This window comes from Microcebus murinus, chromosome 2 (assembly GCF_040939455.1).
Source record: "Microcebus murinus isolate Inina chromosome 2, M.murinus_Inina_mat1.0, whole genome shotgun sequence".
Classification (NCBI taxonomy): domain Eukaryota; kingdom Metazoa; phylum Chordata; class Mammalia; order Primates; family Cheirogaleidae; genus Microcebus; species Microcebus murinus.
The window spans coordinates 102,243,542-102,257,389 of record NC_134105.1 but is presented as its reverse complement, the minus strand read 5'-3'; the positions used below and the strand labels follow the sequence as shown (position 1 = coordinate 102,257,389).

Sequence of the window (13,848 nt, the reverse complement as noted above, 5' to 3'; positions counted from 1 at the left end):
TTGAAGATGTCTTGTCCTCCTTGGCTGGGGTAGGGGCTTCTCCTTGAGTGGGCTGAGACAGCCTCTGGGTGCTACTGGGCTCCTATCCCACTTCCTGTGGTTCAGTATGGATGTCACTGAGCTGTGCTGGCTTAGTTTCGCCCTCCTGGAAAATGGGAAGTTGGGCCTGGCTTCTGCTTGCCTCGCAGGAACTCTGCAAAGCTGCAGAGAAAGCTAAGAGGGAAAGTGCTTTGAGAGTGAGGACCCTGGGAGGGATTGGGAGGTGGCTCCTGAGGGCAGTGATGGGCACTGCGTCCTGGCCATTCTGACAGCCCCAGTAAGAAGGGGAGTCTGACCCCCCCAGCCCCTTTCCCTCTCCTCCACTTCCCCCTCTGCTGCTCCCCCATCATCTCTGGGGCCAATACTTTCTTCTCTCCCCACCTCCTTCTAGCAAAATCTTTCCCCAGGGGAGGATCTGAACAACTTTTTACTCAAGGGTAACTAGTGATGTCTACAGGGCTTGGCGCGGTGTGTGCACAGTAATGGGCAAAGTGCTCTAAAGGTGGGATTCCGGGCAGGGCAGTCCGCAAGGGAGTGGGGGTGTCTGCAGAAACTTGTTGGTGGGGGATGGGCACTCTAGATAGCCTTTAAACCGTAACTTGTGGACCACTGGCTGCTCCCCTTCCCTCACCTGTTGTTGGCTCTGAACACCCCCTGGGGGGGCACCAGCCTCCTGTGAGCTTTCCCCCCCTCGCCCACACTGACGCTGTACGTCAGGGACACACTGATGCTCTGGCGCGCAGATGGCAGAGGAGGAAGCAGGAGTGACTGCCAGCCGCCGTCCTCTTCCTCTTCCAAACCCCGCGCCGTGTCACGTGTCACGAAGAGCAATCTGAGCTATGGAGATTAGGGGAGATTCGACGTCACCCGGCTTGCAGTGGGCTGCACCAGGCTGCCCCATCCCGTGCTAACTCAGAGCAGCCCCGGGGCAGGAGACATGGAAAGTTGGGGGGGACACCCGGTGTGTGTGCCGTGCAAGCCGCGGGGGCGGGGCGGGGCGCGGGGGGGGGGGGGGGCGGGGCGCGGCCAGGGACGGGGGTGGGATCCCGCCTCCGGACGCCGCAGCTATAAGGCCGCCGGACTGGACTGCGACACAGCCCATCCCTTGACTGCTCACTTTGCCCTTCGCTGCCTCCTTTTTGGTAAGTTCTCGCCAGGACGGCCCTCCCGCTGGGGGTCCAGCCACGCCCTGCCCCAGCCCAGCAGCGGTGGGCTCCGTGGGCGGGGGTGGGCGCCTGCATCCAGACCCGGCCGCCTGTGGAGCTCCAGGGCTGGAAGGAGTGTCCTCGGGAGTGGCCCGGCTGTGCCAGGCAGAACCCCGGGCTAAGGAATCCTGATGGGGCAGCTCCCCGAGTGTGCTCTTTTGGGGTGCTGGAGGGTGTGCCCTGGGTGTGTCATTGTCATCGTGTGTGGCCCAGTGAGGTTGTGCTTAAGGCTGTGTGTGCAGCCTCTATCCTCCTCCCTTGCCCAGTCATACTCCCTAACCTCTCCTGGAACCCTGGAGGACAGTTCTCAGCTGTACCCAAAACTGCTGGCCCTATTTGCTTCTTAGAATCCTTAAACTACCTCCTCTGTCTTGGCCTTTGCTGGCTGTCTCCCTCCCCCCCAAACCCTGGGCTGTCTACAGATGCCACTGTGTGTGGCCTGAGAATGTGTGGTATGGGCAGGGGAGTCAAAAGGAGTGGGGGGTGGTGGTGACAGGGCTCCTGGGGTGTGTGGCTGAGTGAGAAGCCCTTGCCGCCCATGACACTGACCAGCTCCTCTGCCTCCAGCTCCGAGCCCCGCCCTCAGCCATGGCATGCCCCCTGGACCAGGCCATTGGCCTCCTCGTGGCCATCTTCCACAAGTACTCCGGCAGGGAGGGTGACAAGAGCACCCTGAGCAAGAAGGAGCTGAAGGAGTTGATCCAGAAGGAGCTTACCATTGGCTCGGTGAGTGGCCTCCTTTCCAGGCCCCCTTTTCCCACCTCTTGTCCTTTAGAAGCAGGAACAGGAGAGGGCAGGCGTCAGGGCCTCTGACTCCCATTTCCACAGTCTGAGGCCCTGGTCCATGCCATGCAAAGCTGGTAGAGCCACTTCCTCCTGGGGTGGGAATGTTCTCAGCCTGGCAGTCACTCCCCCTGGTGAGGGGCAGGAACTGAGAAGTAACGCCAAGGTAGTCACGGATCCTTGGTGACAAGTGAGCACAGAGCTACTTGTATGAGAGGCGGCTGCCTGGGACTGGGAAGGGAGAGAATCCAGGGTCTCATCACCACTGAATCTGGCTTTCCCATTCTAACACTAGAAGCTGCAGGATGCTGAAATTTCAAGGCTGATGGAAGACCTGGACCGGAACAAAGACCAGGAGGTGAACTTCCAGGAGTATGTCACCTTCCTGGGGGCCTTGGCTTTAATCTACAATGAAGCCCTCAAGGGCTGAAAATAAATTGGGAAGATGGAGACACCCTCTATGGGCCTGTCTCAGTCAAACCCAGGGGTGGGTACAATAAATATTATTATTTTTTTTTTGTCAAATCTACCCTGTGTCCTGGCTTCTGAATGATTTGTGACTCCTTGGCTTAGTGCTGCATCGGCCATCAGATTTGCTCAAAGTCAACCTCTGAGAGTTACTCATTGACTCACCAGGCCAGTGGACCCGCCTTGACAAGGCCACTGCTAGCTCATAAGGTGCCTTTATGTGAATTAGAAAAGATGCCCCCTTTGGCAAAGCCACCTTAAGGAAACTCTTGACTGGTCTCAGTAGAGAAGGTTCTTGGAGATGGGAACGGTGCCTGGGCCAGGCTATGATGGGTTTGGAGTCCTTAGAGGTGGGGCAGAGATAGTCCTGGCAGGCTCCCCAAAGATGTGTTTGTTTTGCTCTGGGTGTGGTGAAAGGAGCCTTGGGGTGGGGCCAGTCCACTTTCTCACCACCCTGGAGTGGCAGAGAGGGCCAGTCTGAGATGCCTGAGGCCTGGCCTGGGGAGTTTTCTCAGACCAATGAGGACAGTGTTTGACTGAGTTCACTGTGGCTGCCCATGTCCCAGCTGGGGGTGAGGAAGGCACACTTTAGGAGGCTGCTCCTGCGTTGCGGGACAGGGTCCTTTTTGGGGGTGAGGGGTAGTGGCTTGAGTAGCAGGCAGCTGAAGGAACACATGAACCATGGGGTGCCACGAATGGGGAAGGGTGAGGGTCCCTGGGGTTGTACGAAACACAGCTTCAAGCCTTTCAGTCAATATTGACCCAGCCTGTCCCTGAAGTTTCAGCAGAATGAATCACCCAGTTATGCCCAAGCCTGGCCTTCAGCCCCCACAGAGATGACTAATTGTCTGCATTATTGTCCATTGTTTGCATTAGTGTTTTCAGGCAGGAGGGGTAGGGGAAAGGGGTAAGGGTGATGGGGCATTTGCCACAACATTCCTCCCCTCTAGGGCTAGTTCAAGCTGGGCAAATTCCTCGCTAGGTCCTGGGGGAAAAGATCTCGGCCTCAGATGGAGACCACATCCTTCCTCCCCTCTTACCACTTCCCTTCAGGGGGCCCAGCTTTGAGGAATTAAGTTGTCTCCATTGGTTGGGGATAGGTAAACAGCTAGGAGCTGCACCTTGTTGGAGCCCTTCCTTCGCTGGTTGACTCCTCTTCTCTGGTGGGAGTAGAAATCACACTGTTGGCAGCAGGAAGCGACCAAGGGGCCGAGCTCACCCTCTGCACAGCTCTGTCCGAGCCTTGCCTTAGGATCAGGAAGATTCAGCACACTGTGGAAAAGTACCCTGGCCCGGGCCTCGCCCCGCCCCGCCCCTGCCGCCTCGCCCCGCCCCTGCCGCCTCGCCCCGCCCCTGCCGCCTCGCCCCGCCCCTGCCGCCTCGCCCCGCCCACTGCCGACGCACCCCGCCTTCCGCCTCCTCGCCGGGTCTGCTGCCGCCCAATGGCCAACAATTGAGAAGCGGAGCGAGCGCCCTCGTGTGGGCATAGAGCAGGCTGCTGCAGGGAGAGTTAGGTTGGTTTTCTTTTTCCTTTTTTGGGGGGAAAGAGTCTCTCTGTTTCCCCCGCTAGAGTGCCATGGCATCAGCCTAGCTCACAGCAACCTCAAACTCCTGGGCTTAAGCTATCCTCCTGCCTCAGCCTCCCGAGTAGCTGGGACTGCAGGTGTGCACCACCATGCCCAGCTAATTTTTTCTATATATTTTTAGTTGTTCAGCTAATATCTTTCTATTTTTAGTAGAGATGGAGTTTCGCTCTTGTTCAGGCTGCTCTCAAACTCCTGACCTAGAATAATCCTCCCACCTCGGCCTCCCAGAGTGCCACGGGTTGGTTTCCTTGAGTCCCTGGGAAGGGCGAACCGTGGTCTGGCTGGGGCTTAGGACCACAACCCTGGCCGTCAGGCAGCCCTTTCTATGAAGAGGAAGACAGAGCTTGGGGGCCCAGGGAATGTGAGGATAGGGGGATCTTTTGACTTCCAGCAATTAACCCCCAAATAAAGCAGCTCACCTTCATCTGTGACACACCTACGTGAGCAAGTCAATGAGGAAAAGGCTGTTTGCAAAGACAAAGCCCCTCCCTTTTCCCACCTTTAGAGGCTAGAAGACTTTTACAAATCAGTGCTGTCTTAGGAGAGGGCAGGGAGCAGCTTCAGGGCCTTGGAGACTCTCCAATGCAGGGAGGGGCTACTCAGGCTAGGCCATCAGCCCACATTTCTGGGGAGCTCTGGAGGGTGGGCAGGCTGAGGGGTTGAGGGGACTCAGCAAAAGTGCACAGTCCACCTGCTGAATAAACAGGCGTGTCCTTTAGCTTCTGCTTCTCCACAGTGGAGGAGGGGATCAGGAACATGAATTTAAAGAATAGCAATCTTTTGCTTGTTTGGGGGGTATACTTAAAATTTTTTTTTACAGGAGATGGGAGGGAAGCAGCATTTACAGTGGAATCTGGTGGGTGCAGCAGTTGGAAGAATAGAATTGGGTGTGGAGAGGAGCATAGACTGGTCATTTTTATTTTTAATACTACGACCAATTTAAAGTTAGAATTGAAGTCTTTCAGCTCACTATTAAGCATGGTCTGGGCTTACAGGAGAGGGCGAAGTTCAGATGTGAGCTGGGGCCTTCACACCTGGTCCCCTTGCTTCTCTAAGGCTGGGCAGTGGGTGTGGCTCTGCCTCTCCCCACTTCCTTTGGTCGAGGTTTCCCGCATAATTGACATTAATCCTGTAATCTATAATCGTTACTCTTCCACCCTGCAGGTGAAACAGCCCCTCCGTTTCTGTAAACTGGGGCAGGCCCCAGGTAAGGGGGTTGAGGACTGAGTCACAGGATGTAGCTCTCTGTTCTCTGCCAAGCAAATCTGAAATTGTCAAGCATAATGCCACCATGTTACATTTGTATAGCACTTTTGTTTTTACACGGCACTATCATATCCATTGTCTCTTGTCTTCGGAGGATTTATGTGTAGTCTGTATTACCTTGTTTCCCTGAAAATAAGACAGGGTCTTAGATTTATTTTTCCTCAAGAAGACACCCTAGGGCTTATTTTCAGGGGATGTGTTATTTTTTTAAAATACGGTACAACAATCTACTTTTATTCAAATATAGTTAAGTTGTCTTCTTCTAGAACATCATCATAACTCTCCAAACCCTGAATTCCATCCTGAATTTCTTGCAGCTCTATTTCCTTTAGAACCATTGGCTACAGTCTCTCATGTCGAGCAATAGAGCTGTCATGGGGCAGATGAGAAGGGCTGCTCGTCTTCTTTACTGCTCTGCAATGAAATGCACGGGTTGTGCAGATGCGCTGCGTAGCCACGCCCATCACTAGGTCTTATTTTCGGGGTAGGGCTTATTTTGTGCAAATGCATAGAAATCCTGCTAGGGCTTATTTTATGGGTAGGTCTTATTTTGGGGGAAATGCGGTATTAGTGCCATTCTGCAAGTGAGAAGACTGAGTTACAGGGACGTCATTGCCTCTGCTCAGGTTAAACTGTAAGTTAAGGAGCTTCAAGCAAAACTGCGCACTCCTGATCCTCGGACAGCTCATTAGTGCTTATCCCATCATGACACACTCAGCCATCTCTTCTTTTTCATCTTTTTCTCTTAAATGTTTTAATTAGATATCGGAAATATACAAAACTTTTTATAAACTACATCTAAGATAACACGAACAACACAAAACCCACCTAGTTTAAGAAAAGAACATTACCTTTTAACCCCTAACTTGTCTTCCCCATCCTATTTTCTTCCCTCTTGGTGGAACTAATATCTGATAATTGTTATCATTACCAGGTTTATCATTCCTTTCTTTTAAAAATAATGTTTACAACATATATTTTCATCCCTACACAATATGTGGGTTTACATGATTGTGAGCTTTTACATAAATGGAGTACTACCATATGCATTCTTCTGCTGTTGGCTTTTTTTCACTCAACATTCTGTTTTTGAGATTCATCCAAGTTGCTCTAATAATTTTCACCACTATATAATAGTTCATCATTCGATTATAACATAATTTATTTATCCCACCTATTTCTTAGTGTCATTTGGGTTATTTCTATTTTTTTCCCCATTATAAACAGTGCTTTTGTGACCATTCCTGTGTATGTCAGAGTTGGATATGTGTGCCAGAGTGGCTCGAAGTTTATACCCACCTGTGAGCAGAACTGCTGGGCTGTAGAGTATTCACACCTTCAATTCTAATAGAAAATGCCAACTTGTTTTTCAAGGTTATTGTACTAATTTACACTCTTACCAGCATTGCGTTTACTCCACATCCTTATTTTTTTTGTTGGGCAAAACTTTTGCCAATCTAGTGGTATGAATTTTAACCGATTTTTAAAAAATTTGTATTTCCCTGATTACTGATGATGCTGAACATCTTTTCTTATGTTTATTGGCTACAGGTTTTTCTTTCTGTGAAGTTTCTGTTCAAAGAGTTTTGCTTTTCTTGTCCTTATATGTGTTGCAAATATCTTCTCTTAGTTTGTGGCTGCTTTTTCCACTCTCTTTAAGGAATGAAAATTTAGAGGGTCTTTATTTAAATGTAATTAAAATTAACCTTCTTTTCTTGGTTTGTACTATGCTTGTCTATTATTTAGGAAATATTTCCATATCCTGAGATAATAAATGTGTTTTCCTGTATTATTCTAACAATTTTTATATGTTTGCTTTTTACATGTCTTTATCCATGTGTATTTAATCTTTGTATATAGTGTGATGTAGGAGTCAAATTTAATTGTTTTCCATGTAGGTAAACAATTGTGACGGAAAAATGAGCTGAAAAGTCCCTCCTTTCTCCATCACTCTGCAATGCCAGTTGTGTAATAAATGTATGTGTGGGTGGTACAGGAAAAAACGAACTGTTTTTCCTCTCTATTCTTTGCCCTGTTCAACACACTCAAATACCAAAGTGTGTTTTTCCTACGCTCACATAATGATCAATATAGAATACTTCTGGGACCTCAGATGGCTGTGGGTTTTCATGTTCCCACCAGTCAAGCAGTTCTTCAGTGGACAGACACCAGCTGCATGTCCTCTAATTCAATTTATTTATTTTTTTGAGACAGAGTCTCACTCTGTTGCCCAGGCTAGAGTGAGTGCCGTGGCATCAGCCTAGCTCACAGCAACCTCAAACTCCTGGGCTCAAGCGATCCTCCTGCCTCAGCCTCCCGAGTAGCTGGGACTACAGGCATGCACCACCATGCCCAGCTAATTTTATATATATATATATATATATTTTTAGTTGTACAGCCAATTTTTTTCTATTTTTTTAGTACAGACGGGGTCTCGCTCTTGCTCAGGCTGGTCTCCAACTCCTGAGCTCAAACGTCTACCCTCCTCGGCCTCCCAGAGTGCTAGGATTACAGGCGTGAGCCACCACACCCGGCCAGGAGCCTGAATCTTAACACTGACCCTTTGGAATGTAAAATTCTATCCTGGAACCAGATAACCCCCCACTCTCCCAATCGGCTTTTCTATCCTACAGTTGTCTCTGAATTCTGGGTCTTCATCCCTTTTGAAGTCTAAATCCCTAGGGAGATAACACTCCGGTCTTCCAGGCACAGGGTTTAACCTAGGGACCTCCTCCAGGTGGTGAGCATTTCATATCCTCTTTTGGAGATAAGAGAAGTTCTATTATCCATCTGGATCACAGCGACTATCTATAACTAATGTTCCAGGCATGTGAAGAATCTCAGGAGACTGGGCCGGCCTTTTACTAGAGATTTGAGAAATTCACTGAAATTTCCCCACACTCAAATAACCAATGTTAATAGACTAGAATACATTCTTTCATAGCTTTCTTTATGATTGTGTCACTATATATAAATTGAGCTAGCTCTACATATAAGAGATGTTTTTGCATAATGTAATTGCATTATCAAAATGAGATCATGCTATAAAATTCTCTGCATTTTGTTTGTTCTCCATTTACCAGTATGTCATGAAAATCTCTTCAAGACAACTGGAGATAGATCTAAATCCTTCTTTTTAATGATTATATGTTATTCCAAGGTATGGAAGCACCATAATTTATCTTATCATATCCTATTTCCCTAGTGATGGGTCCCTAGTATTTTTTTTTACTATGAGCAATAATAATATCTGCTGAATAAACATCTTTGTATATATATCCATAGGAGTGATGCTTTTATTTTTATGGCACAGATTCCCAGGAGTGAAACCGCTGGGTTGCAGGGCATAGATATATTTATTTATTTATTTTAAGTTTGAAAGTATATTTTGAAATAAAAATGCAAAATAAATTTTTACAAAATTGTCACACAGGAACACACCTTAAGATACCATTACATGCTACGTTTACTTAGCAAAAGGTTACAGATCTAGTCAAAACAAATGGCTGGCATTTATAAATGTGAGTTCCTTTCCACACTTGACCTTAGCCAAAAGGCCGAGAAGCGATGTGAGTTCCTTTCTTGGAGCCAAAAGCAAGCTCAGGTGAAATGCCAGGGAGTGCTGTTGCTCCGGGAGTGAGGAGGGGTGGGGGCTGCCTGCACCTTCCCCATGGCCAGAGGAGGGGCTCCGACTGGATGACTTCTACAGCCCTGTGCGCCTGGCCCTCTTATTCCAATGAACGGTATAAAGCATCACTACTATTTTCCTTTGATTGTAAACCTCAACAGAAAAATAACATGCTTAAGCATTTTACTACAGAAGAGTACTACAATTTTTAATGCGATGCACCACCTCTGAAAAATTTCCATTCCAGAAGTTTATGATTTGGCTCACTTTCTTACTTGGCAATTTGTGCCCTGGGGTATCCTCTTTGCACACCCGTGCGTGTGAAGAAACTGGCTGGTGGTCCTTTCGCGAAGCCACCTCCCACGGAGTAGGCTGTGCCGCGCCTCTGCTCAGGCCCCAGCCATCTGCTCGCTAATTGCAGAGAGCCCAGCTGACCGATTTATTGTTCTTTCCTTGCGTTCCATTTTTATTATATAGGTTGCATTTTAGTGTGTTCTTATAGAATTTCTTTGTGTCATCTTGTTAATAATCAACGGTTCAAGGTTTTTACATGATAGCTCTTCAGATATTTTGCTGGTACGCGAAGCTCAGCTGACGTGCACAAATCAGAAGATACTCGCATGCTGGTAGGTCAGCTACCTTGCAGCGCCTTATGGTGGTGGCTCCATCCCTTATAAATGCTGTATAAGGCCACGCCAGGCTTTTTAGCCTTAAAAGAATCAACTTAGTTTGCTTGTACTTCCTCTCAAATATTTACTTTCTGTTCAATATTAAACAATGACCCTTTTTGTTTTACACAAGAAGGACATGCTCAGGACAAACATCATAAAACCATAATCTTAGACAAGTGGTCTAAAAACACAGTTGACTCATCTTTGTGTATCAGTTCTAAAGTTTCAAGGCTTTGACCGTGCCCATAGATCCCTAAGTTCTTCCACATCATCGTTTTTATAGTTTGACGAAAACTAAAACTGCACAGTCCTAAGTGGGAGGATATCGTTAAAATTCCTTAGTGCAATGTTTCATGATTACTTAAAAATTCATAGCATAAGGCCGGGCGCTGTGGCTCACGCCTGTAATCCTAGCTCTTGGGAGGCCGAGGCGGGCGGATTGCTCAAGGTCAGGAGTTCAAAACCAGCCTGAGCAAGAGCGAGACCCCGTCTCTACTATAAATAGAAAGAAATCAATTGGCCAACTGATATATATATAAAAAATTAGCCGTGCATGGTGGCACATGCCTGTAGTCCCAGCTACCAGGGAGGCTGAGGCAGAAGGATCGCTCGAGCCCAGGAGATTGAGGTTGCTGAGCTAGGCTGACGCCACGGCACTCACTCTAGCCTGGACAACAAAGCGAGACTCTGTCTCAAAAAAAAAAAAAAAAAAAAATTCATAGCATAGCATCATTAAAACTTGCCAATTATGAAAGCTGTAAATTTATGATCATTTCCTCTCTTAAGGGCTGCACCATTACCCATTTTTTAAATTCTTAATTAAATTCAATTTCGACTACCTGATTTTGAGTCTGAGGTAGCTTCATATTGGTTCTACTACTATGGAAGGGGTATGTTTCAAGTACCATCTGGAACATTAGATTTAAATGAGAGCAGGAAATACAGTATCAGTCAGTCATACCGTTTTCTCACTTGGCATACAAAGTAAAAACAACAACAACAACAACAAAAAAAACCCCGTGCAACCACTTCTTTAGTGATAAAAATATAGTTCTTTTGTGAGCATGGACACAATACATGTAATCTGTTTTTTTTGTATGAAAAGTAGAGTCAAAGGAAAAGGACTCAAATTCTCTTGCCACCTTAACCCAGGTAGGAATGTGCATAAACTTAAGGTTGTGAGCGTACAGTTTCAGTACAGCACAAAAGTGACTGGCCGAACCAGGAACATCCTTTGAATTTCGCCAGGAGTAGTAACCAGGTGCTGTGGAGAACGTGTATAAGAGTTGGCCTCAACTGGTGTTTTCTGACACCGCCACGTCATCATCAATACTGCTGTCTGTCTCAATGCCACAGTCTGGTTCCATACCTCCACAGGCCTGAATAATGAAAAGTTTGGGCTTTCCAGTTAGATGTCTACAATAATCCCCTCTGGAGAAACTTGTTATTTTTTTTTTTTTTAGGTCAACAGGTCCATTTGTCCCCCAAATTATTCCTTCTCCACCATGGCTTAGAAGCATGCAAATAAAACTTTTCTTTTTGCTATGATCTTCTTTAGAAACATGGCGCATCAATTCCACAATTTCTTCACGCGTCAGATCATTTTTATTCTGGACTTGCTGTTTCAAGTTCACGAATGTTTCCCTGAGGTTTGCTGCATCTACATCTGTACCTGACGGAGGTTTTATGAAAGTTCTTCTTATTAATTATTATACATAAACCCATTGCAGGATAATCCATTTTATAGCTATTGTACAAGGAGATTCCAGAGTCCACTGTTTTGCTTCCGTGGATGATCTTTGTTTCCAAAATTTTAATGGGTTTTAAATCCACTGAGTTCTCATTATTCTCCATGGATACTTTTATTAACCCACAGCCAGCAGCTGCTTGCCTTGCCTCGCGTCTCGGCATATGTATATTTAATTTAAGTAGCTATTGCTATATTACTTGCCAAGATAGCAATAACAATTCACAATTTCCATTAGTGGTAAATGAGAGCAGCCTCTCCTGGCATCCCTGACAGTCTTAGGCAGTATCATTTTAAAAACTTTTGGTTGGCTGGTAGGATCCAGTGAATTCTGAACTTCAAGAGTTCTACTGGGGCCGCAGCATGGCGGCTCACGCCTGCAATCTTCACACCCTGGGAAGCCAGTCTCTTCTGCTTTTAAAAGAAATGAAAAATAAAACATTTCTGTGGGCCCTCAGTGTTGTGCCTCCTGAACCTAATGGGGTCCACCCCGGTGGAGGCCAGCACGCCTCACCACAGGGAGAATGTTCTTCCTAAGCAAAATAACCTAGTCTTGTCTTGTCTTGTTTGCCTGCCTGCTTTCTTTCCCTCCCTCCCTCCCTCCCTCCCTCCCTCCCTCCCTCCCTCCCTCCCTCCCTCCCTCCCTCCCTCCCTTCCCTCCCTCCCTCCCTCCCTCCCTCCCTCCCTCCCTCCCTCCCTCCCTCCCTCCCTCCCTCCTTCCTTCCTTCCTTCCTTCCTTCCTTCCTTCCTTCCTTCCTTCCTTCCTTCCTTCCTTCCTTCCTTCCTTCCTTCCTTCCCTCCCTCCTCTCTCTCTCTCTCTCTCTTTCTCTCTTTCTTTCTTTCTTTCTTTCTTTCTTTCTTTCTTTCTTTCTTTCTTTCTTTCTTTCTTTCTTTCTTTCTTTCTTTTCTCTCTCTCTCTCTTTCTTTTCTTTCTCTGTCTCTCCCTTCCTTCTTACCTTCCTTCCCTCCCTCTCTCTTTCTTTTCTTTCTTCTTTCTTTCAAGAAAAAAGCTTTACTGGGATATAATTTACATGCCATAAAATCGGGCCTTTAAAAATGTACAATTCAGTGTTTTTAATATATTCAGCAGTGTATAATCATCACCACTATCTAATTTCAGCACATGTTCATTATCCCCCAAGGAAACCTGTTACCTATTAGTAGTCCCTGCCCGTTCCTCCCTCCTCCTGGCCTCTGGCAACCACTAATCTACTTGCTGTCTCTATGGATTTGTGTATTCTGATATTTCATATAAATGCAATCATGTGGTATGCAGCCTTTTGTGACTGACTTCTATTAGCATAATGTTTTCCAGGTTCATCCATGTTGTGGCAGGATTCAGTGCTTTAATCCTTTTTATGGCTGAATCATATTCCATTGTTTGTACAGGGCACAATTTGTTTATCCATCCATCAGCTGATGGACATTTGGGTCATTTGCACATTTTGGCAGTTACAAATGATGCTGCTGTGAACATTCCAGTAGAGGTTTTTGGGTGGACACATGTTTTCAGTTCTCTTGGGGATTGGCCCAGGAGTGGATAGCCTAGTCTTTCTCATAGGAGGAAAGCAAATTAGACAACTTTCATCATCACTGACCCTCTTCTTTGTGAAGAAGCAATCTGGGAATTATTGTGGCCCCTAATTTCCTCTGAGCTTCTTTCCTTTACAAAGCTCACCCCCTTAGCTCTGCCTGAACCATTGGGGTATTGGCTAAAGCTGCAAATACACTCTTTCCAATCCCCACATCTCTCCCTGAGCAGAGAAGAGGAGAGGGGATCTCATTCATCGATTGCCATGCCAGGCAACCTGGCTGTCCCATCTGCCAGGCTGGGCTCTAGGACATAGAGCCCTGTGCATGTGGCATGCTGTCATACCCGCACCTGATAGCATAGCCACCTGCTTACCTGTCTGCTGCTCCCGAACCTGTGCCCCTCGCCCAGCACAGTGATCCACCCCAGGCTCAGTAGCAGGGGTGCGGTAGAGTATAGTGGTTAGAGCCCAGACTTTGAAATGAGGCAGAGTCGGGTTCCAATCCTCATTGTGCCACTGCCAGAGGCCTGACCATGGGCGAGCTGCTTAACCACTCACTCGGAGCCCCAATTTTGTCATCATTAAATGGAGACACAGATACCTTCCTGTTAGGGATGTTGTGAGGATTAAATGAAATCATGTATTTATAACACTTAGCACAGTACTATAGTAAATGATAATAATAATTATTGTTAGCAAGTAAGTAATAAACAATAATTAATAACCTAGTAAATGCTTATTAGGTAGCATTAAGAGTTTGTTGAAAGAGAATAGAGACATCTTTCCATTGCCAGATCCCTCAAAGCTCAAGGGTGTGGGCAGTGAGGAACCCAAGGGGGAAAGCCACTCGTTGGTGACCTGCTGAGGAGCCACCTGGGCTCTGGCCAGGATAAAGCTGAAGTGACCATGATTAGGCCTGAGAC

At 47.0% G+C, this 13,848-nt stretch overlaps 1 protein-coding gene and 1 pseudogene across 1 annotated transcript; one reads left to right on the top strand and one right to left on the bottom strand.

Annotated features, from left to right (window-relative positions):
• The first annotated feature begins 1,062 nt into the window (after positions 1 to 1,062).
• S100A6 (S100 calcium binding protein A6) lies at positions 1,063 to 2,556 on the top strand. Its single transcript, XM_012791276.3, has 3 exons — positions 1,063 to 1,181; positions 1,812 to 1,970; positions 2,323 to 2,556. Exons 2-3 carry the CDS (start codon positions 1,833 to 1,835, stop codon positions 2,455 to 2,457), a joined length of 273 nt encoding a protein of 90 aa, XP_012646730.1. The 5' UTR covers positions 1,063 to 1,181; positions 1,812 to 1,832; the 3' UTR covers positions 2,458 to 2,556.
• An 8,123-nt stretch (positions 2,557 to 10,679) lies between these two features.
• On the bottom strand, positions 10,680 to 11,509 carry LOC105885946 (caspase-3 pseudogene; annotated as a pseudogene).
• Positions 11,510 to 13,848: the final 2,339 nt, after the last annotated feature.

Coding starts and splice junctions, on each gene's coding strand:
- S100A6 (XM_012791276.3), top strand. CDS start 1,833: ATGGCATGCCCCCTGGACCAGGCCATTGGCCTCCTCGTGGCCATCTTC. Junction 1,971..2,322: donor AGGAGCTTACCATTGGCTCG/GTGAGTGGCCTC, acceptor TTCTAACACTAG/AAGCTGCAGGATGCTGAAAT.